The following is a 24,718-nucleotide window of genomic DNA, read 5'->3' on the forward strand; positions in this document are numbered from 1 at the left end:
TGCAATCCCGAGCGCGAGCTGGGCCAGCCGGCGATGGGCAGCCGCGACGCGGAGCCGCCCGGAGAGCTGCAGCCCGACCCCGCCTGAGCCTGCCTGGATCAGTAGCCGCTGCCGCCGCCGCAGGATGGGCTAAGGCTCGGGCCCTGCCGAGGCCAAGGAGGAAGCCAGCAGGCAGGCAGGCAGGCAGGCGGAGAGGAGAGGAGCCCGCCGCCCGGGCGCGTGAGGCAGGCTGCCGGCCGCGCTCGCCTCCGCCTCGGCTCGCGCCTTTGTTCTTGCCCGCCCGCCCTCGCCGAGGGGGCGGCGGCGGCGGCTCCTCATGGGCAGCGCGGCCGGGGCGCCCGGGGCTGAAGCGCCGCTGCTGCCTCCGCGGACACCCTGCCTCCTCCGCCGGGGGATGAGCGCCCCCCGCCGCCGCCTCCTCCTGCTCCGCCGCCCGGGCGCGCCGCTGCCGCCCTGACCGGCCCTCGGGCCGCCTCCGCCGCCGCGATGGTGGACCCGGTGGGCTTCGCCGAGGCGTGGCGCGCGCAGTTCGCCGACTCGGAGCCTCCCCAGATGGCGCTGCGTTCGGTGGGCGACATCGAGGCGGAGCTGGAGCGCTGCAAGGCGTCCATCCGCCGCCTGGAGCTGGAGGTGAACAAGGAGCGCTTCCGCATGATCTACCTGCAGACGCTGCTGGCCAAGGAGAAGAAGAGCTACGACCGGCAGCGCTGGGGCTTCGCCAGACCCGCCCGCGCCGGCCTCGACGACGACGACGAAGACGAGGGGACGGCCGCGGCCGACGACGGAGACGTCGGGGCGCAAACGAGCGGCCAGGCCAGGCCGCCGCAGCCGCCAAGCGGCAAACCCCACCACCACCACCGGCCGCGCCCGCCTGCCCTCCGCAAGCTCTCGGCGGCGCACAGCGACGGCTCCGAGGCGGACAGCCCGACGCAGCAGCCCGACGGCAACGGCGAGGCGGCGGAAGGGGGCTCCCCGGCCAGGGCCCGGGCAGCTCCCAGCAGCGGGAACAGCAGCAGTAGCCGCCGCCAGCGCCTTCTGAGCGTCTCCTCGGAGAAGGAGGCGGGCGCCTTCGAGCCGGTGGGCAGCCGGGAGCGCGGAGGGGGCGGCGGCGGCGGCGCGGCCAGCAACGTGGCGGCGCTGCGCTGTAACTTCGAGCGGGGGCTGAAGAAGTCGTTGACGACGGCAGCGGCGGATGGGAAGGAGCCGTTGTCCGCGCCGCCCTGCTCATCGGACAAGCCCTTCTACGTGAACCTGGAGTACCACCACGAGAAGGGCCTGGTGAAGGTGAACGACAAGGAGGTCTCGGACCGGATCAGCTCGCTGGGCAGCCAAGCCATGCAGCTGGAGGCACGGAAGAAGCTCTTGCCGGGGCTGCGCGGCCGCTCGACCGAGGCCTGCTTCGGCGACGGCGACTACGACGACGCGGAGCTCAACGCCCGCTTCCTCAAGGACAACCTGCTGGACGGCAACGGCGCTGCCCGCTCGTCCTCCGCCTGGCAGGCCGCCCCCTCGGACTTCCAGCCCTACCAGAGCGTCTACGTCGGGGGCATGATGATGATGATGATGGCGGCGGCGGGGGGCGAAGGCGCCGGGGAGCCCGGAGGCAAAGGCGCCCCGCCGACGCCGCTGCTGCGCGGCCACTCGGGCGCCGCCGTCGAGCCGGAGAAGCCGCTGACCTGGCCGCGCCGCTCCTACTCGCCGCGCAGCTTCGACGACATCGGCGGCGGCTACACGCCCGACTGCAGCTCCAACGAGAACCTCACGTCGAGCGAGGAGGACTTCTCGTCGGGCCAGTCCAGCCACGTCTCGCCCAGCCCCACCGCCTGCCGCCTCTACGGCCGCGACAAAAGCCGCTCGCCCTCCCAGAACTCCCAGCAGTCCTTCGACAGCAGCAGCAGCCCCCCGACGCCCCAGTCCCAGAAGCGGCACCGGCAGCAGCAGCAGGTCGTGGTCTCGGAGGCCACCATCGTGGGCGTCCGCAAGAGCGGGCAGATCTGGCCCAGCGACGGCGACCTGCCGGCCGGCAGAGCCTCTCTGGACAGCTGCTACCACCTCGGAGAGGCAGGTGGGTGGGAATCTCCTTTTGTGTCCTTGTTCTTCTTCAAGAGGGAAGGGGTGTCTCCCTTTTCTATAGCATGCAGCAGTGTTGAAATTCCTGATAATGGTGTACGTGGGGAGTCCCTTTTGTTTTCTGTTGGTCCATTTAGAAGGGGGGCGGGTATGATTTAGCCATATAGCCGCCTCTTGACTCTGTGCCTGGCTGGGTTGGGGGAGTTTCTGACCTCCCCCTTTGCACAGCTTTGTGATGCCTGGCCTGGCCCACTCAGGTGAGGTCATCAGGTTGGGCCTTCTCCTTGGTTGGGTCAGGTGGTGCCATCCGGAGGCTCCATCTCCTTCTATGGAAGCTGGGAAAACTCCATCTGGGGGCTTCACATGGTCCTTTATCTCTTGGTGGGAGGGAGGTGCCAGGATGTTGGGGTGCCCAAAGGATCCTTGGCTCTAGAATGCAGACGTTAGGGTGGCGGCAGTGGAGGAGGAGGTTGTCCAACTCAAGTGGCCCTTGGACCAGTGGATCCTGCCTCTTTAGCCTGGTTGGGGGGTTCTGTTGTATTGCTCAGAACGACAGGAGAGCAGGGTACACCTGAGCCCTCTCCTTTTGCCTCCTGATTTTGAAAGACTTCATGGACTAGCCCTGGGCTTTAATGGGCTGCTCAGGTGTCCTTGTGCTGCCTTTGAGATGTTACTGGCTTGGCTTGTGTGATCCACGGGTCACCTGCATGCCAAGCAGGTACTCTGCTGCTGAGCTGCTCCCTTCCCCCACTGTCAACAGGCATGTTGTGTTTTGAGTCAAGGACCAGATTCTACCTGTGATTCATTTTCGCCTGCAGTCATCACATGGTAGACATGCAGTCATCGCGTGATGGGCCTGGGTGTGTGGATGCACCTGGAAGTCATCTGGCTCAGCCTTTCCCCAACCTAGTGCCCTGCAGCTGTTTTGGACTACGGCTCCCAGCCGCCATGGCCATTGAGGGGAATTGTAGCTGCAGGGCACCCAGTTGGGGAAGGCTGATCCTAGCCCCTTGCGCTTTCATTTAGGAACCTGCCTGGGTGACCTTTCAGTGGGATGCTAGCTCATCACCTGCAAGGCTGGACATGCTACTTTCTTGGGCCTGAGACTGCTATGCTCCTCCTTGTTTAAGTGTCTTACTTTTAAGGAGTGTGTCTTCCTGGCATAAACACTGGCCAGGTGTGTATTGTGTGTCCAGGCAGATGCTGGACTTGATGAGAGCAAGGCCGCTTGGGAGCTGCATGTACCTTTCTAACAGACACTGGCTTCCCTTGTCCAGTTCTGAGATGATGGACAGTGGTTGCCGCTACTGGAACTTGCCCCTGCAGCTTGCCAGGCATTGTCAGTGGACTTCTGCTTAAAGAGCAGAGCGGGTTTAGCAAAGCTATAGCTGATTCTGTAGAACAGGTCTAGCAAAGGCCTTGGATAATAATTCAGTATTGAGTTATTTCTCCTCATGCTTCCAGGAAGTGCCCTTCAGGTAGCCTACAGCCCCACAAATTCAGCCCAATACCAATTAAAAATCTACATTCGAAATCTTAACAAGTACATGGGTAATGGGGACAGCAAAGGACATGAAAGTTGGGGGGGGGAAACATTGCATGCTGACAATCATTCTAAAACAATAGGCATTTCTTTTTAATATTGATGGATGCTGGAGGTGCTGAGCTGGAAGAAGTTGTGGCCTCTGGAGTGAGGGTCCAGATTGCTATATATAGATCCTTCACCTTTGTCATTCCCAGAGTCAATATTGTAATAAGGAACAGCGCCTGACATTTGCAAACAGCTAAATTCCTGCCTGCTTGGCTGGGCTTCAAGAGGCTCTCCGAGTAGAGAGGTTTGGAAGCTCTCAAGGAGAGTTGGGGTCCTTCGGTCCTCCTAGTTTGGCATTTGTTAATATTTAAATGCAGGTAGAGTGTCTGAGTCTCATTTAGCTTCCCACCACCCCACATTATATTGGGAGGGGGATTGTTTGGGCTCTGAGCTGGCTTTGGCACATGGAAGGCGAAGGCTCCTTATCCTCAAAGTGACCTCTCCCCTCCCTCCCTCCCTCCCTCCCAGATTAGAGAGCCCTCAATTTCTTTTCTTCTCAAGACTTGTGGATCTTGTGCGAGAAGCAATGGGGGCGGGGATGGGAGAGGGAGGAGGCTCAACCACTGGTCTAATCTGAACTGCAGCCATCTGTCCTGTGATGATGCTCTTTAGATGTCTGCGAAGCAGTTTCCTGGGCAGGAACAATAGGAGGGGAGGGAGGGGAGGGTGCCCAAGCCAATGCCTCCGGGCCCTCTCTTCTCTTTCAGCTGCCTGGGCTGTCCTTGCAGAGAGGCAGGTGCCTTTTAAATGGGTATTCCCTCCTCCACACACACAAAGCTTTTGCTCTTCTAGCAGATGAAACCCTGAAACTGTGAGGCACCAGACCTGGTTCCCCAGCAAGCCCAGAATTTGTGTGTGTGCCTGCAAAGGGTCATGTCTCTCCATCCCACAGAAACAGCAGCGCAGTACCTTGAAGAGTAAGCCTGATGCAGAAAGAAAGGGCCCATTTCCATCATGGCATTAACCACATCCACTGTTTTATTTTGTCTATGCTTCCACTTGGTGGTTGTTGTTGTTGATGATGTTATAGCCTACCTTTTTAGCAGACCGGGGCTGCTAAATTCAGCTTACACAAATTACAACAAGACAGATGACATACAAAAAAGGTAAAAAAGATAACGATTAAGGATAATTTAGAATTACGGCAACGTTAAAAACCAATCTATTAAAATTCAGGTAATCAAAAACATGTGCTGCTCCTGGTGGTTAATAATACAGGGAAAAGACACCTTTGAAACAATTAAGGTGCAAAGCAGCATAAATGTAAAAGGGAAGAGAAGCCAGAACTATGAAGAACAAAGTGGGTGGCCTCTCAAAATAACCTGAGCAGGAAAAGAGGCAAATCTGCCTCTGGGGTTTATTTTGACCTTTCTTTGCTTGAAGGTAGAAGGCAGCTGGTTGTGAGGGGGCAAAATGAAGTTCTGTAAGGCAAGATCTCAAAGCTGGATCTGCTACTGAGAAGGCCCCACTTTCCCTGGATCCCTAAAGTAACAGCAGGACCAGCTGACATGGAAGGCAATATTCTGGACCCCGGTACGTTTAGGACTTTTACAGGGTTACAACCAGCGCTCTGAATTGTGCCCAGAATTGAAGCTGCGGTAAAGCAGGAGTGAGTTGCATACTCTCCACATCTGACTGTGATCAAGAACCTGGCTGAACCAAACTCCTTCAGAGCCAGCCCCACATCGAGTGCATTGCAGTAGTCCAGGCGACATGTAAATAAGGCCCACATTCCCACATCCTGATTGGACATCTCTGGGAATGGGTGTAGCGGGTGCATTGGCCTCATTTGTGCAAAGGTGTTCTTTGGTGCTGATGCAATCTGGGTATTTAGGCTCAGAAGATGAACCCCCAGAAAATGAACTTGGGTCTTCAAGCACAGCGCAGCCTCCATCCAATGCAGATTGAACCCTATTGGCCTTTGACGTGTCTGGATTAAGTTTCAATTTGTGCATTCTCCTGGCGCCATTTTGGATGGAGGGTGAAGTCTCAACGTCTTCAGGGAAACCTGGAGCTGAGATGCAACCATGTGCTCAAGTGCGCTGCCCAAAAATGCGCAGACACCAATGGGGGATATTCAAGGAGGTCTTTTCTAAAAAACCAAAAGCTTTCCCACCAACTCTTTCAGGTTCAGTGGACCGATGCTCTGTTGTAGAATGGCATTTGCCACCCCACCTTCCCCACTCAGTCGGACCCTCTCAGGCAACTTTTGTAAGCCAGGAAGGGTTAAGTGCATACGTGGCTGGGTTCCAAGATTCCTGTTCACACCTTCAGATTGCACAAACATCCTTCAGAACTGGGTGAGCAGGTGCCGAAGTGACCTGCTGCAAGGGGGCAAACCGTTTTATCTGCAGAATGCCTTGTAAACTGGTCACCGTGAGGGTTCTTCAGTATTGTCTTGCAGGAGATGTCAGAGGCCCTGGAAAAAGTTCTTCTGGACAACTCTGTCGCTCTGCAGTGGTGGCAGAGAAGCATGATCCTTTGCACCCCCTGTAATAATCCCTGAAAGGGTATAATTTCTGTGTTCCCTCAATACTTTTCTGTCCTCATGGCTCCCTATTCATATTCTCAAGATTGGTTTTGCTGAGTGGGTCGCTTGAGAGCCATTTTGTCAGCTGCCCATCTAGAAAGTCGGACAGTCCCCAAGACCCATTGGGAAGTGTTAGGCATCCGCCAGTCTCTTTATGGGAGCCTTCATAAAAAAGGTAAAGGACCCCTGGATGGTTAAGTGCATGCAAAGGTGACTATGGGGTGCAGCGCTCATCTCCACTTTCAAGTTGAGGAAGCCTGCGTTTGCCGCAGACAGCTTTCCAGGTCATGTGGCCAGCAGGACTAACCCGCTACTGGCACACAGAGGACCGTGACAATAGTCAGAACACATGGAAACGCTGTTTACCTTCCCGCTGCAGCAGTACCTATTTTATCTACTTGCACTGGCATGCTTTTGAACTGCTAGCTTGGCAGGAGCTGAGACAGAGCAACGGGAGCTCACCCTGTTGTGGGGATTCGAACCACCAACCTTCCGATCAACAAGTCCAAGAGGCTCAGTGGTTTAGACCATAGCGCCACCTGCTCCCTAGGAACCTTCTTAACCGGTCTTCAATTTGACCCTGTAGGGGCAATAATCCTATTCCCCCTAACAGTGAGAATCTACTCCTGTGGCAGAGTTGTAGGGAACCCCCCCATAATTGCTGGTTGGGGGTGAGCTGCACGGTGGCATACATGGTTCTCACTCCACTCTTAATCCCCACAACAGCCCTGTGAGGTAGGTTAGACTGAGAGGCAGTGACTCGCTCACCCAGTGAGCTTCATGGCTGAGCGGGGATTCGAACCCAGTTCTCCCAGGTACTAGTCTGCCACCTTAGAATGCAAGGGTGGGGAGTCATTTGTTTGAAAGCCCCTGTCCATGTGCTTGGTTCTCTCTCCTTGTGTTTGGTTCTTCACTGCTTTGAAGGGTCTCCACTGCCATCCCACTGGTTGCGATTTCCTTTTCTGAGCTCTTGGGCTTGGCTGTTTGTGGGCAGGGGATGCCCCACCCCTTGAATGATTGAAAAGGGGGAGCCAGCCCCCCTCTCGCAAGCTTTGATGATAAACCTTTGGGGAGAACTGAAGGGGGGTAGTGTTATTTTTCTCATTGTATTTTTAAAGCTGGTGTGTGCTTGCAGGGGCAGCGGCTTCAAGGTATTCAGAATGCAAATCCCTCCAGATCAAAGCTCCTCTCTGCATTTGGCTGGGGCCTCAGAATCTGCAATGTTCTCCCACTTTATTTTGTGTTATAGCGTTTCAGATGCCAAGCTGGGGGCAGTGTTAGGTGTTCTGACTGCGGATTTTGTTATAGTGGGGGTTGGTAGCAAAGCTTCCCTCCTCCAGCTTTCCTCTTTCCCCTCCGTTAGGTCTGCGAAGAATATGGAGTAGCATAACTTCACAGAAAATATTTCACATCCTTCTCTTAAATGACATTTGGCTCTCCCTATATTTATTTACCTACTTAATTTATAGAACTGCCCCATAGCAAAAGAACTCTATGAAGCCAGTGTGGTGGTGTGGTTAGTGTCGGACTAGGACCTGGGAGATCAGGGTTCAGATCCCCACTCACTGGGTGACTTTGGGCCATAGCTGTCAACTTTTCCCTTTTCTTGCATGGAATCCTGTTCAGAATAAGGGAATTTCCCTTTAAAAAAAGGGGGAAAGTTGACAGCTATTCTTTGGGCAAGTCACAGCCTCTTAATCTACCTTGTAGGGTCATTGTAGGGATGAACAGAGGAGGGAGCTGTGTATTCCTTGGAGGAAAAAGGTGGGATATACTGTATTTTTTGCTCTGTAAGACTCACTTTTTCTCTCCTAAAAAGTAAGGGGACATGTGTGTGCGTCTTATGGAGCGAATGCAGGCTGCGCAGCTATCCCAGAAGCCAGAACAGCAAGAGGGATTGCTGCTTTCGCTGCGCAGCGATCCCTCTTGTTGTTCTAGCTTCTGAGATTCAGAATATTTTTTCTCTTGTTTTCCTCCTCCAAAAACTAGGTGCGCCTTATGGTCTGGTGCGTCTTATAGAGCGAAAAATACGGTGAATGCGATAAACAAGCTCTTCTACTTCCCTACTTAGGAAAGCTGGAGGGGCCAGCCAGGTGGAGATGCCAGTCGCCCAATCTCCATGCCGTCGCTGTTGGACTTGCACCAGTCACAAAGTGTGCCTGGGCAATTTCTCACACTGCTTTAAAGTGCTACGGCAGGTGGTTATGGTAGGGATCGCTTTGCAGCCTCTTGCATATCAGGCAGTGGAGGGCCGTCACAGTTTAAGGAAGGATATTGAAAGCTGGAACATGTGCAGAGGAGGGTGACCGAGGTGCTGGAGGGTCTGGAAACCAAGCCATATGGGGAACGGTTGAGGGAGTTTGGTGTGTTTAGCCTGGAAAAGAGGAGACTGAGAGGTGATATGATTGTTGTTGTTTAGTCGTTTAGTTGCGTCCGACTCTTCGTGACCCCATGGACCAGAGCACGCCAGGCACTCCTGTCTTCCACTGCCTCCCGCAGTTTGGTCAGACTCATGTTTGTAGCTTCGAGAACACTGTCCAACCACCTCGTCCTCTGTCGTCCCCTTCTCCTTGTGCCCTCCATCTTTCACAACATCAGGGTCTTTTCCAGGGAGTCTTCTCTTCTCATGAGGTGGCCAAAGTATTGGAGTCTCAGCTTCAATATCTGTCCTTCCAGTGAGCACTCAGGGCTGATTTCCTTCAGAATGGATCGGTTTGATCTTCTTGCAGTCCATGGGACTCTCAAGAGTCTCCTCCAGCACCATAATTCAAAAGCATCAATTCTTCGGCGATCAGCCTTCTTTATGGTCCAGCTCTCACTTCCATACATCACTACTGGGAAAACCATGGCTTTAACTATATGGATCTTTGTTGGCAAGGTTGATATGATAGCCGCCTTCAAATACCTGTATGTCAGATGAAGCAGGCTTGTTTCCTGCTGCTCCAGAGGGTAGACCGGAACCAGTGGATTCAGATAATGAGAAATGAGATTCTGGCTAAACGCTACAAAGAACTTTCTGACCGTAAGAGATTTTTGACAGTGGAACCGAGGTTGAGTGGCCACCTGTCAGGGATTCTTTAGCTGTGGTTCCTGCATTGCAGGGGGTTGGACTAGGTGACCCCCAAGTTTACAGTTTTGTGCTTCTCCACATGCTGTGATTGAAGGCTGTGATGTTTCCTCCTCCCTGCGCTTCTCCACAGATGGGGGGAGAAAGTGGACTGAAGCAGCACTTATAGGGGGGCAGTTTCTGGTGCGGCTTAGTTGATTAACTAATTGTATCAGTTGTAATTGGTTTATTAACTGGTTAAATCTGCACCCATCGGCAAATGGATGAAGCCATTGTTTGAAAGAGGAACGCTCTTTGGAGAGGCAAAGAGAGAAAGGGAGGGGGCAGGGAGACCCAGCTAGATGGGTGGGGTATAAATTATTATTATTATTATTGTTATTGTTGTTGTTATTATTATTATTATTATTTATTTGGGCCATGGCCCAGTAGCGTGCACGGCCTTGCCTTGTGTGCCGAAGGTCCCATCGGGGCGTCTTGCCTCTTCCACCCCCACTCTCCAACCCCCTGCTTTACGTTCTGAAGAAGCCAAACCAGTTTCCCCTTGATGACAAACAGGCTGGAATTCAAACCAATTTTTCGGGCTGCCGGGTGGGTGGATTTCCAGTCCATCCGGCTTTGCTCCTTTTTCACGTGTCCCCCACACCTCCTCAGTGCGCCATTAGAATAACAGAATTGCAGAGCTGGGAGGGACTTCGAGGGTCATCCAGTCCAGCCCCCTGCGATGCAGGAATAAATACTCCCTGGCAGTCAGCCAACTGACCACTGTTCAGAAACCTCCAGTGAAGGACAGCCTGCCTCCTTCCAAGGTCGTCCGTTCTGCTGTTGAATAGCTCTGGCCCTCAGAAAGTTCTTTCTGACATTTAGTCGGGATCTCCTGTCTTGCCATTTGAATCCATTGGTTCCAGAGCGGCAGAAAACGAGCTTCCTCCATGTGGCAACCCTTCAGGTAATTGTAGATGGCTTGCTCGCTTGGTCTTGCAGCTGTCTGGTGGCCACGGACTTCACTGGGTGAGACCCAAACTGTGGCTTGCTCTGTGCCAGGATGGGTAGCCACCACTGGGGCAAGAGGCGGCTGTCTGTGGCCTGGCTGGCTGGCTGGCTGGCTGGCTGTTTGTTCAGTCTATTCAGAAAAGCCAGTCCTGCGCAGAGAGAGGTCAAGAGTGGGGGAGGCCTCTTTTTTGGGGGGGAGGGGAAGCTGTGTTTTGCAGATAACCTGATGTAAGAATGAGTGTGTGCGAATGTGGAATGCTGCATAGTCTTCACAATTTGTTTATTTAATGCATTTTTACTCTGCCCTTTAGCCAAAACAAGGCTCCCAGGGCAGCTTGCGAGTCTCAGGAGGCGTCAGGGCAATCCCTGCCCTCGGGCTGAAATGTGAAGGCCGTTCTCATCATCCGCTGGCATTTGTGGAGCCCCTGGAGGGCCTCCCTCCTTTCTCTCTGCTGCCAGGGCTGGGCTCAGGGAGGGCCGAGATGTCAGGTGGGCAATAGGCAGGGCTTGTTGGAGGTACCTGGATTGCCAAGTTCTGCACCAAGCCAAGTCAGAATCTGTGACCTGGACAAATGATTGGTTTTGAATTTCAGGGGGTTGGGCTAGATGACCCTTGGGATCCCTTCCAGCTCTACAGTTCTATGGTTCTATGACACTTTCAGTGATTTATCAGTTTGCCTGTGGTCCTGGTATTGCTAGCCAAAGCACTGACATGCCTCTCCCGACTGGTGGGAGTCTTGTTGAGCTCCTTGGCCATTAAAGCTAGTGATTTGCACACATGTGCTCTCTCTTTAAAAAGAAAGAAAGAAGGAAAGTTTACACCTGAGCTTTGATGGGGGACACTTTTTAAGGATAGACGCAAACCGAGCAGAGAACTTGTGGTATGTAGTCCAGCTTTCTGTTGCTTCTCCATGGGATGCAAAAGCTAGACTCCTGTAATGCCACAGATGCCATCTTGAATACTGAGGCTTAGTCTTGGAGTACAGTGGTACCTCGGGTTACATATGCTTCAGGTTACAGACTCCGCTAACTCAGAAATAGTACCTTGGGTTAAGAACTTTGCTTCAGGATGAGAAGAGAAATCGCGTGGTGGTGGTGCGGCAGCAGTGGGAGGCCCCATTAGCTAAAGTGGTGCTTCAGGTTAAGAACAGTTTCAGGTTAAGGACGGGCCTCTGGAACAAATGAAGTACTTAACCCAAGGTACCACTGCACTGTGAAGAAATGTGGGTGCATGATTCTGAGCACCTGGTGAGGGCCTTTAGGTAACCCCAGGGTAAGGTAAAGGTAAAGGGACCCCTGACCATTAGGTCCAGTCATGGCCGACTTTGGGGTTGCGGCGCTTATCTCGCTTTATTGGCTGAGGGAGCCAGCGTACAGCTTCCAGGTCATGTGGCCAGCAGGACTAAGCCACTTCTGGCGAACCAGAGCAACGCACGGAAACGCCGTTTACCTTCCCGCCAGAGTGGTACCTATTTATCTACTTGCACTTTGACGTGCTTTCGAACTGCTAGGTTGGCAGGAGCAGGGACCGAGCAATGGGAGCTCCCCCCATCGCGGAGATTCGAACCGCCGACCTTCTGATTAGCAAGTCCTAGGCTCTGTGGTTTAACCCACAGCTCCACCCGCGTCCCTCACCCCAGGGTAACCGCATCCAAATCCTGCATTTTTGGGATTGGGTGTCTGCATTTGCATCCCCTGGACAGGTGTGGCCAGCATTCTCTGGCATGGCTCAGCTCCCTCTTCCTTTTCACCTGGGCTGGCTCCGCAATCAAGTTTCTTTTGCTCCTCCCAGTTTGGCAGGAACCAGGCAGCTGCTGGACTGGAAACTGGACCCCTCGAGCCCCAGCCAAAAGGGGCTTTCCATGCCAGGGCCTGCTTTGCTCCTGATGGAACTGTTCATTCTGCCTCTTCTCCGACTGCCTTGCCTTTCCCCCTCCTGACCCTTCTCTGCTTTCAGTTTGCTTCTTTCCTGCTGGCTGCCCCTTCAGTTTCTTCGGAACCCAGTAAAGACCAGGCGAGCGAGCGGCTGATGGTCTGGGGGGAGAGTGGAGATTGCTGACGGAGACTGGCGGATGGTGTCGCCTTTTGGAAGTGTGGCTGCCTCTTCCTCCTGCTGGCTTCCTTGTCATCTGGTGGCCAGCTCTGGGTTCTGGGATCTGGTTTCACTAAGCTGCACAGAAGAGGAAACTTTGGGGATCTGCTTTCCTCCTTCCTCTTTTAGTCCTAAAAGACAGTGGGGGGAAGTTAGGAGAAAGGCCATGATCAATCTCAGCATATACAGCGGTACCTCGGGTTAAGAACTTAATTCGTTCCAGAGGTCCATTCATAACCTGAAACTGTTCTTAACCTGAAGCACCACTTTAGCTAATGGGGTCTCCCGCTGCCGCCGCGCCACCACCACGCGATTTCTGTTCTCATCCTGAAAAAAGTTCTTAACCCAGGGTACTATTTCTGAGTTATCGAAGTCTGTAACCTGAAGCGTCTGTAACCAGTGTGAGAGCCAGTGTGGTATAGTGGTTAAGAGTGGTAGTCTCGTAATCTGGGGAACTGGGTTCGCGTCTCCGCTCCTCCACATGCAGCTGCTGGGTGACCTTGGGCTAGTCACACTTCTCTGAAGTCTCTCAGCCCCACTCACCTCACAGAGTGTTTGTTGTGGGGGAGGAAGGGAAAGGAGAATGTTAGCCGCTTTGAGACTCCTTCGGGTAGTGATAAAGTGGCATATCAAATCCAAAACCCAAGGTACCACTGTATATCCTCAGAACTCTGCAGAATCAGACCAAAACTTCACTTGAGGCTGTATCTTGTTGGGAGAGAAGGGATTTAGCTGAGCCTCCTGCTCGATGTGACACCTTCTACATATGAACAACGTTAGAAACTCAGATATATAAGCTAGGCGCCAAATGGCTCCTTAAACCAAGGTTGCAGTCGGCAAAACAGAATGTCTAGTTGTCATTTTGGGGCTCGACTAAAGTCTTTATTTTTCAAAGGACTGACTGTGATTGATTCCCAGTTAGACTTCTGGCTAGTTCAGATGTCAGCCTTGAGCTAGGTTAAGAGCTTTGACAACTTAAGAAGTAAAGCCGCCAGGTTCCAAGTGGTTGAAAGCCAGGTGCAAAATGCGCCTGGCTAATTTCAAACACAGCATACGAAGTGTTTTAATTTATGCAGAGAAGCAAATTGCCTGCTGTGAGATACCACCGGAGGCCCCTGAAGTGGTCCAGCCCAGGCGCAGGTGAGCCTCCTTGGCCGCCATTTTGTGTGTGAAATTGCGGGAGAAACTGATTCAGTTCATGATGCTGCTGTGGCCTCTTTTCTCGACCACTGAGCCAGGATCCTTTCTGAAATGGCGTTTGCCTCCCAGTGACGTGTTGGCTGCCATCAGTCTGGCTATTTCTGCAGGCAGCTCTGGTTTGCCTTCGTTGGACCAAGGAGCTCAAATCTCTCTCTCTCTCTACACCCCAATCGCCTTGCCATAAAGGGGAGGGCTTTGTAACCCAGCTGCTGCCTATGGGCTGCTCCTCTAACTAGTAAGGAAAACCACTTTTCTCCCCCCTGGGGCCACTGCAGTTCCAGTCTGGCAGATAACTCTTCTTTTATGACTCTTGCTGTGATGGGCTGTAATAGTGGCTGGTGACGGAATGGGGCCTGGCTGGTCCAGCAGGAGATGTCTCTGGCTTTTCATTTGCTCTTAACCACATCAGGTGGGGGTTGTCTTCTGGGGCAATTGCCCTCTGAGCAGATGCAATAGTGGGGGAGAAGTAGCTTTCCTTTGCCCCCATTGGGTAGATGAGTCTAGACTGAGCTTGAGCCCAGTCTTCCTCATCCTGGTGCCTTCTAGGTGGTTTGGACCACAACTCCCATCAGCCCCAGCATCACATAGCTGTATTGGGCATCCTGTACTCAGACTGGCCAACCAGATGCCCCCAAAGGGAAACCCCTCCCCCAGGCAGGATCCCAGCACAAGAGCCCTCTCTCTCCCTTCAGTTTCCAGCAACTAGAATCCAGAAGCATTGCTGCCTTCCAGCTGTGGAGGCAGAACATAGTCCAATGGTCAGTGGCCTCCCTTGATGGAGGCGGAAGCCCTTCATGCAGAGGCTGCATCGCTTGGGGGAATCCCTCCAGTTTTGGATTCTTTGCATCAAGCAAGAGTTGGATTGTGTGGCTTTCAGGGACCCTTCCAACTCTTGGGCAACTTGAGCAAAATTGAGTAGACTTTTCTACTTCTCAGGTTTCTGTGATGGGCCCGGGAAGCAGGATTAGCTGTCTAAAGATTGCACTCTTCCATTGGCTACTAAGGACAGGCAGTTCTTCTCTTTGGGCAAGGAAGGTTTGGGGGGGTGTTAAACGCTGTCCCCCTTTTCCATCATCATCATCACATTTATTTACTAAATGCACACAGACAGCTGAGGGGAAAGGATATTTGTTTTTTAAAATGGATGCTAATTGGAGGTAAATTTGTAATATAAGCAGCATATAATGGGAAGAAAATGGAAATATCTGAGAAAGAGAGTAGGAAAAATTGTATTAAAATAGTTTTAATTTGGCATTTATAATTTAATTTGTGTTATAAATTTGGAAAATGAATATGTATATGGAAAATGAATGTATAGCCAATTATTGGAAGTGATGGTATCTTGCAGGAAGTCCTGAGGTTCAATCTCCAGGTAAGGCCTTTCTCAGCGTTCAGTCCCCAGGTGTTGTTGGACTACAACTCCCATCATTCCTAGCCAGCATGGCCAGTGGTCAGGGATGATGGGAGTTGTAGTTCAAGAGCATCTGGGGACACAGGGTTGGTTGAGAAAATCTGCCCTAGAGAGTCTCCTGTCTGAAATCCTGGAGAGCTGCCGCTGCCAGTCAGTGTAGTAGACAATACTGAGCTAATGGACCAGTGATCTGATCCAGTGTAAAATGGCTTCCTATGTTTCTACTAGCTGCAGACAGAAAAAAATAAAATTCCAATTAAAATAGACCTGCAACTGTGCTAAAAAAAAATTAACAGAGTACAATTTAAGCAACAGCATCAAAAGGTGTGAAACGGATTGTAAGGAGAAAATGTCTGTGTGTGTGTTTAGGGGGTGGGTGAGAAAATAATTTTCAAGAGCTATTCCTGTTATCTCTCCAACACTGACTGATAGGAGGGGCTTATCTCTCCTTTCCATGTGTCCCAGAGGAAGCTGGGATGGAAGAAGAGAATCTCCTCTCACCCCCCCGGACAACAGGGAATAAATCAAAACAGGATTGGGCACCAGAGAACAGTTGGCAGTTGAAAACAATGCCCCCTTCCTGCACACTGGCATCTCCCCCCTCCCCATAATGTTTAATATGCACGATGGGGGCTGAACTGATCTGGGGCATCCTTTGAGCAAGCTGCTCATTTCAGCAAGCATCCCTTTTTCTTCAGCCAAAAGACCCCTCCTCTTTCATTTAAACAGGAGGTTGCAGCTCAGAGCTGCGTTTTGGAGGTGGAAAATGCTTCTGAATGTGTTTTATGGAGTGGGGGAGAGAAACTAATGAATTTTAAAGCAATCCTGGTGTGGAGAATATTAGGAGAGGCACTTGCTTGGCTTTCCCCTCCTCCTTTTCAGAAACGCCTTGCAGGGTTTGAGAGGATCATGACTTTAATGGACATTCCTCTCTCTCACTGTGTGTGTGTGTGTGTGTGTGTGTGTGTGTGTGTGTGTGTGTCTGTCTGTCTGTCTGTCTGTCTGTCTGTGTCTGTGTTTGTTTAGCAAGTAGGGAGGCGTCTGTCCACCTTGTCTCAGTGAAGTGAGCATGGGATCCAGTTTTGTGGAAGGGCAAATTTGCTTTCCATTGCAGCAATGAGCTAGCTCTCAGTCCTGCCCGGAGGCTGCTGGAATAAGAAGCCAGGAAGGACTGGTGGTCCTCATTTCTTGCTTCCACTAATGAAATTACAGTGTGCAGCAAGTCAAGCATGGGGTGGGTAACCTCGGGCCTGGGGGCCAATTGCAGCCCTCTGGACCTCTCTGTCTGTCCCTTGGGACTCTTCCCAGGCCACGCCCCCTCTCCCTAGGCCACACCCCTTGCTGGCCTTGCTCCACACCCTCCTTGAGTGCCATGGCCTTAGTCTCTGTAGAAACGATTCTACAGTACAAAGGTGTTGTTGTTTAGTCGTTTAGTCATGTCCGACTCTTCGTGACCCCATGGACCAGAGCACGCCAGGCACTCCTGTCTTCCACTGCCTCCCGCAGCTTGGTCAAACTCATGTTGGTAGCCTCGAGAACACTGTCCAATCATCTCGTCCTCTGTCGTCCCCTTCTCCTTGTGCCCTCCATTTTTCCCAACATCAGGGTCTTTTCCAGGGAGTCTTCTCTTCTCATGAGGTGGCCAAAGTATTGGAGCCTCAGCTTCAGGATCTGTCCTTCCAGTGAGCACCCAGGGCTGATTTCCTTCAGAATGGAGAGGTTTGATCTTCTTGCAGTCCATGGGACTCTCAAGAGTCTCCTCCAGCACCATAATTCAAAAGCATCAATTCTTCGGCGATCAGTCTTCTTTATGGTCCAGCTCTCACTTCCATACATCACTACTGGGAAAACCATAGCTTTAACTATACGGACCTTTGTTGGCAAGGTGATGTCTCTGCTTTTTTGCCTTTGGTCCCTCCCACCAGTGCCATGTGGCCCCCAGACGGTTGTCCAGAAGAGATTGACTGCAGGGGGTGGGGAGAGACTTGACCGTACATTTACCTGACCTGCACTGATTGAACTGAACCAGCTGCCAGCTTGCCACCGAGCTCAGCTCAAGGTGTTATTGTTAACGCAGAAAGCTCTAAACACCTCAGGACCAGGTTACCTGAAGGAACACTTTCCCTCCTGCCCTGTTAGATCACTGTGACCTTTGGAGGGGGCTGTGCTGGCACTCCTGCAACCTGCAGAACTAGAGGGGGCATTCGTGGTGGCAGTGGCCACCTGGTTGAACAGAATGCCGCCCCCTCACCCCCCCCCTCGGCCATCTGGCATGCACCGATGGTTTCTGCTGCCTGTTAAAAAATAAATAAATCCCTGGGCATTCGCAGACCAGGGGTTTTTAAAACTGCAATTTTGATGTTCTTGTGTTTTATTGTATTGCAGAAGCTTTGCGGTTTTTAGATCCCAAGCACGTTGTAATTTTTAAACTTCAAAATAAAATGAATACGCTTGGAGGCACAACCTGGGGCTAATCTAACAGGAACACAATCCAGTGTGGTTATTCTGCTCTGGAATCCTGTACTAGGGAGTCCCGTGCAGTCAAAAAGCTAGCATGTTTTAACCAGCCAGGGTTTTGATCTAGCAGCAGGTTATTATTCCCTTTTACATATTTGGTGCGCCTGCAGAGGCAGATTTTTGTGGCCAACTGTTTACTGTGTTAACAGGGGCCATTTATTATCTGCCGCCCAGGCATGCATCAGTTCACTTAGGCCAGGGGGGAGTGTCTCTGCTAAATCAATTTGCAGCTGGTCCCTAAGGGGATCAATCCAGCACATCCCATATGGTGCCCAGGAAGACCCACCAGCTCTCTGCTACACCAGGGAGCAGGAGAGAGGCATTAATGAAGGTAATGTTAGCCCCCCACCCTGCGACACCCCCCCTTTCGGTTGCCACCTCCCTCCTCTTAGGATTCCACTAGCTGTTCTCTGTGGTCTTCTGGAATTACTACAAAGGATAACGCTCCTCTAGTCTAACGCTCGGTGGTTTATTCAGTTTCTGAAGCTGTGTTTAAAGTCTCCAGATCTCATGAGAAAGGAGCTTCCTGGGTCGAAAGAAGCATGTGGGAATAACCACCTCTGAGCATTGCCAAATGCTTCATGGCTTGGTGCTGCTCAGAGCCTCTGGGGACAAATGCCCCATCTGTCCAAGAGACACGTTGGAAGGTGCCAACAACATTCTTCTGTTCAAGCTTCTCTTTCAAACAGAGAGGTCTGTTTCTGGATGGGGTTGCTTCCCAAGTCAAGGCCGATGGAACAGTTAAGTGACATGGGGCTCCCCCAAGGTCACTGCAGACCCCAGTTGAAGTTGGACTGGTGGGGGGGACTCCACTGGACAGACTTGAGGGATGCTTGTGAGTGGATCTTGATTCCTGCCTTTTAGCAAATGGACTGGCAGGTGGTGACAGTCACTTATTTTAACTCTGGGGACCAGTGTGCAGATAGAGAAAATTTCGCTGCAGGACGCCAGGGAGTGCCTTGAAGATTGAGCCCCCTCCCCCGATGAAACTCTGTGCCACAAAGCACAGTGACGAGGGGTTATGCTAATTTTTGGCGTTGCGCAGTAGAAATTAATTGGTGCCCCTTTTCCAGCCTCTAGAACAGATGGGAAGGGGAAGGCATCTTAACCCCAAGCTGGCGGCAGCTGCCTCCTTTGCTCATCCAAGCACTGGTTAACCACAGTCAGTGCTGGAAGACTTAAAATATCCCTTGACCACATGGGTGGAATCCTGGTTATGAGAGCCAAGATGCCCCTGGATACATGCCCGTCTTTCATTGGCCAAACTCTTGGGGAATATGTGCAAGGTCCTTTTCTGCCTGAGCCACAATTTCTATGCAATTGAATCACGAGCTCCTGTGAGCTTTTGGCCCCTGAAAAGAGCTCTGTGAGTAGAAGCCAGCTCTGCAGCTCTCCAAAGCAGTCCAGGCAAGAGGATGGAGTTTGGGTTGGGGGATAAAGTTGATGCACAGGGAGGCTGTCCTGCACAAGCCCCACAGGCACCCCAGTTTCCAGGGGGAATGGAATCGAGCAAGAAGAGTGTTTGAGGCTTCTCTGCTGCAGATCTGGAGGCTCCCTACAGGTAGAAAACTAGCTTGTCAAGGAAAAGAGGTCAGCAGCCAAGCTTTCTTCCTGCCCTGGAATGATCTCCCCCCCATGTGGTACAGCCAGGGCCTTGCAGAGCCAGGCAGAGGCCCGGGCCAGGTAGATAATGTGCCCCCCCTTTTCACCCTGGGGATAACTGAAGTCTTATAAATAAGTAGTATGTATAAATAATATGTATAGAAATAATGCTGACCAAGGTCCCCTTTGGAATCGGAGGCCCAGGCCAAGTGACCCATATGGCGCCCCCCCTCTGTCTGGGCCTGGGTACAGCCTGGAAGAGCTTTATTGCCCCAAAGGTTCCTAAGAACATCCTGCTATCTTCCTCTTGCTTTCATATTATCTCATGTGATTCAGAACCATGAGTCCAGAAGCTTGATGAGCTCAATGGCATTCAGTTGGCCATTGCAAGAACAGGGAGCTTGGCAAGATAGAGCCCTGTTTGGTTTGATCCAGTGACCAAAAGGCTCTTCTTGGGTGTTTTAATGATCCCTCCTTGGCTGAGATTGAAGGCCGCTGAACAACAAATCATCTAGCTCTGTTTCCTGTAGCCCGGCCTCCCCTAACCTGGCACTCTCTGGGTGCTTTGGACTACAACCCCCATCTGCAAAGCTGCACTGCTGGGGCATCCAATTGCTGAATGAATACCTTAGATGCTTTGGCAGCTCTCTGCCATCTTGCAAACTCGATATCATATTGCAGCCCATTCCTGTGGAGAGGTTGTTCGCAGGTGCTCCCCTGGGGGACTGGGCACTAGTCCCCGCCCCCCTCCATCTTCGCCTCTCCCTGAAGAGGTCTGGCCATGGAGGCTCAGACTTTGAGAGCTGCAGGCTCTGGAGGGAACCCCAACATTCGGTTTCTCTTTCTTTTTAAAGGACGGATTCTTGGTTTGAGTTTTGCTTGCAATGAGAGTGGCAAACCGAATTGGCTGCAAAGAGGCAGGTGTTCGTGCCATAGAAGAACCAACCTGGGATGGGGATGCATTTTTGCCTTTTCTACGTTGGCATCACCTTCCTATCTCCCCCCCCATCTCATAAAACCCACCTTGCCACCCAGAGAGTTTTGTTGGTTCTGTGCTGCGGCTTTCCAGTGCAGCAGGCCGGATGGTGTATTTCGGGCAAGTGTTAAAGGGAAGGAAAACTTTCAGATCTGAAGAGTTAGCAAAGACTGTGCTGAGCATTTGGCAGAGCCTGCCTGGCAACTTTCTGCAAAAGTCTCAGCAAAAACAAGGTCTAAATTTAGCCCTGCTGCACAAGTGGCCTTTTATATTTTTCCGGCCTCGCTTGTTCACCAGCTTCTCAGCTTGTTCTGCTTTCACTTGGCTTAAAGATGGGCAGAGGCTTAAGTGGCTAGATGAAATGTTCCTCATCTAACCATCCTCGTTTGGCTGTCAGAGGGAATCCAAAAGAATTGACTGATGAGTTTAGGATGCTGCAGTGGTTCTGAATCCCAAGATCAGTGGTGCCTTGCGGAAGAGTCTTGCAGCCACTTCTGGGGAGACTTTGTCCCCCTGAAATGTGTGTGTGGATGCCAAGGAGCAGCTGGCGCTATTTGTGGCTCTGTGTTTGGAGGCCTTTCCACAGCTGGGCAACATCCACCCTGCATCTGGGCATTACAGAATGTTCTGGCACCGTCCCAGCTTCTTCCAACGTGTCTTTTAAAGAACCCAGTCCAGGAAGTGGCTTTGCTCAGACTGCAGTTTGTGTGAGGCTGAGCACAGCCTGTTCCATCTCATTCCTCCTGGCTGGAGTTTTGGACTGCAATTCACAGTGGCAAACAAGGTGTTCTCTGCACAGCCCCATTGACTGTGGTTTTAACTAGAGGTAACATCTGGTCTGGATCAAAAGGGGTACTACTTTCTGAATGCAAAGTAACAATGCTATGTAGTTCATAAGAGAGTCCAAAGCACTTCAGATGCATTTTTTGGAGAGTACCGTATTTTTCGCTCCATTGGACGCAGTTTTTCCCCTCCAAAAATTGAGGGGAGATGTGTGTGCACCCTATGGAGCGAATGCAGGCTTGTGCCATAGCCACGCGCAACCCCTCCGGCAGGGAGAAGCTGCACGGGGCTATGGCTTCTTTAGCACCGCACAGCTTCTCCCGGGAGGGAGAGGTTGCGTGGGGCTAAAGAGGAAGCCAAAGCAGCCAGCGGGATCCATCCCGCTGGCTGCCTTGGCTTGTGCCATAGCCGCGCACAACCCCTCCGGCAGGGAGAGGTTGTGGGCAGCCTGTATGCTGCTCTTTGGGGCTGGGGGGGGGAGATTTTTTTTATTGATTTCCCTGTCTAAAAACTAGGTGTGCCCTATGGTCCGGTGCGCCCTATGGTGCGAAAAATACGGTAATTCTTATAACGGTCCTTTGAGGTAGGCCAGTATGGGTTTGAGGCTGGGAGAGAGAGAGAGTGCTGCTTCTTTTGTGCAAACTTTGTAATGATCTTCCCTGATTTCATAGTCTGCCTGGGGATGGGCAATCTTTAGTAATAGTAATTTATTATTTGTACCCCGCCCATCTGGCTGGGTTTCCCCAGCCACTCTGGGCGGCTTCCAACAAAGATTAAAAATACATTAATGTAGGGATGTGTATAGATGCCAGGAGAGGTTATATTTATTAGATTAGATATTATCCTTCCTTCCTCATATTTGTGAATTCAACAGAGTGCATCCCGTTGCAGCTTAAAAGGGAAGCTTAGATAGGCTAGTCCTAGCCTTTTAGTTTAAGTAATCCAGGATGCTTTAAGGCAGACTGGATTCTCCTGGTATTTCCCCCTTTTCTCCCCTTAAAACAACAATCGCACAAACAGCCTTGTAAAATATAACATTTATTCACTCAGAATACTTGTTGAGGAGTAACAGATGCAGCAGCTTTGTTCAGGCAGGCTTAACGTGGTAATTCGGTTAGAAAGACATGCTGAAGTCTAGTTTAAGATGGTGTCTGAGCAATGGAGCTCAGACATGCAGATGTTCTCACATTTATGGCTTGGTGATGAGATGAAGAGTAAGAGTGAAGAGAAGCCAAAGAGCAAAGAGGAAGTGTCCAGCCAAGTGAGAATTCAGGGTACAGGGGGAGTGGCTCTCAAGAGTTCTCTCTAGCAAACCTACAGGAAAACTTGTGAGCTTCAGCGCCTATAATGTGCCCATCTAGCAAACACGCATTGTTGGTTTGTCTGCATCATAAATATCCCACATTTAGGGGCCCAGGGCCATGTGCCAGAGGAAGATAAATGGTAAGGTAAAGGACACCTGGATGGTTAAATCCAGTCAAAGGCATCTATGGAGTATGGCACTCATCTTGCTTTTCAGGCTGAGGGAGCCGGCGTTTGTCCACAGACAGCTTTCCGGGTCATGTGGCCAGCAGGACTAAACCGCTTCTGGCGCAATGGAACACCGTGACGGAAACGCTGTTTACCTACCCGCCACAGCGGCACCTATTTATCTACTTGTACTGGTGTGCTTTCGAACTGCTAAGTTGGCAGGAGCTGGGACAGAGCAACGGGAGCTCACCCCATTGGGGGGATTCAAACAGCCGACCTTCCGATCAGCAAGTCCAAGAGGTTTAGACCACAGCACCACTCTTAGTCAGAGCCAGCCACATTCTCTCTCTCTCTCTCTCTCTCTCTCTCTCTCTCTCTCTCTCTCTCTTTACACACACACACACACACACACACACACACACACACACAGGTTCTTCAGGGAAGGACCATCGCTCAATGGTAGAGCATCTGCCCTGCATACAGAAGGCCCCAAATTAATTTCCTGGCAGCATCTCCAGATTAAGACAGAGACCGCTTCCTTGAAACCCTGGAGAGCCGCTGCCAGCCAGTGTGGACAATACTGAGCTATATAGGCCCCAGGGCTCTGACTTGTTAGAAAGCAGCTTCCTACGTCCCTATTCCCAGACATGCATTAACAGCAACAGTCATGGATAGACAGATGTGCAGGGGTGGCCTCATTCCTTGAGCTTTCCAATAAAATTATGTCCCTCTGCCACTAGCCTGCCAAGCAGCTGTCATCCCAGCCTCCCTATTTCCTCATTAAAGTGCAGCAGTCTTCATTGGATCTGGACCGTGGGGGGGGGAGGGAGAACCTCCTCCCTGGTGCCCTCGATCTGTCCTTGATTGCTGCCCTCTTGGGACGCTTCCCTGCTGCCCAGCTGGTGTCCGAATAGCAGGGCAGTGCGGAGAGGCAAAAGGGGGGCCACCAGGGGAATGGCCAAGGGCTGCATGTGGGTCACAGGTTGGCTCCTGGTCTAGCCATGATGCTAGGCTAGAAAGAACAGCCCCTTCTGGTTAAAGGATAGGAGTTCTTTCGTATATGAACATGATCAACACCCCTTATTTCAGAGCATTAAAGGTTCACTGCATTCAGAAACCTTCTCTGCCACTTTTATTTGCAGCTTCCTGAGCATAGCTGTCAGCTTTTTTTTAAGGGACATTCCCTTATTCCGAATAGGATTCCTCGTAAGAAAAGGGAAAAGTTGACAGCTATGTTCCTGAGTGCCTGAGGATGTTGCTTTGCCCAGTCTGTGAATGAGCACATTCATTTTGGACTATAACTCACATCAGCTTTAGCAGTGCTGCCTAGTGCAGATGGGACCTGTAGTCCAAAACACCCGGAGGGCACCAGGTTGGGGAAGCTTTTCCTGTTAGCCTGATGCTGGCAGACGGTGGTGTTTTTCCGTGGCCTTCGGGGGAGTTGGGCCCATTGAATGGATCAGCTGCTGATTGGCGACTTCTACAATGGGGCTGTGCAGAACAGGAAAGGCTGGATTGTTAGCAAAATGACCTTGGTTGGGTGCAAGAACCTTTTTTGTAACTTAATTTTACTTTTCAATTCCCAAAGCAGGATAAAACAACAATGCGCTGTGCATGCAAAAAGAAAAGAAAACCTTAAGGGAGTTAAAGGACTTTCTGTGCGGTAAGGAGGGTGGAATTGTAAATGTGTCCCACTCTCGCAACATGGAGAGGGTTCTTGGCTCTTAGGTTTGCATTCATAACACCCCAAATTCAGCTCCCAGCACCCCCAGGTTGAGTTGTATGCTGCCAGTCAGTACAGTGGTACCTCGGGTTACATACACTTCAGGTTGCATACGCTTCAGGTTACAGACTCCTCTAACCCAGAAATAGTACCTCGGGTTAAGAACTTTGCTTCAGGATGAGAACAGAAATCATGCTCCGGCAGCAGCAGGAGGCCCCATTAGCTAAAGTGGTGCTTCAGGTTAAGAACAGTTTCAGGTTAAGAATGGACCTCCGGAACGAATTAAGTACTTAACCCGAGGTACCACTGTATAGCCAGTCAGATGAATCAATTGGTCTGACTCTGTATAAGATACCTCCCTGTATTCTTTCTTAACTTTTGTATACACCAGAATCCCATTCTAAAGGTTTTTTTAAACCCTCCTAAAAGACCAGGGAGATAGACCTGACATTTATGGCACTGTGAAGAATTCCACAAGCACAGATCCAGAATGAAAAATACTTGGGCTAGCTCAGTCGGTAAAGCATGAGGCTCTTAGAGTCGTGAGTTCAAGCCCCGCGTTGGGCAAAAGATTCCTGCTTTACCACGGGGGTGGATGACTAGATTTACCCTGGTGGTCCCTTCCAACTCTACTATTGTATGTTTTACTACTGTAGAAGTCACTGAAGCATCAGAAGAGGCCTATAGCAGCTGGGT

General features: G+C 51.5%; 1 protein-coding gene across 1 annotated transcript in view; it reads left to right on the forward strand.

The window, feature by feature from the left end:
• The window catches only part of BCR (BCR activator of RhoGEF and GTPase), a 99,535-nt gene continuing 74,817 nt past the window's right edge, over positions 1 to 24,718 (forward strand). Inside the window, exon 1 of the mRNA XM_083589734.1 lies at positions 1 to 2,065. Within this exon, the coding sequence (XP_083445860.1) occupies positions 487 to 2,065 (1,579 nt within the window). The 5' untranslated portion in view covers positions 1 to 486. The remainder of the gene's footprint in view (positions 2,066 to 24,718) is intronic.

The sequence above is a fragment of the Podarcis filfolensis genome, assembly GCF_964270895.1.
Source record: "Podarcis filfolensis genome assembly, chromosome: 16".
NCBI classification, from domain to species: Eukaryota; Metazoa; Chordata; class Lepidosauria; order Squamata; family Lacertidae; genus Podarcis; species Podarcis filfolensis.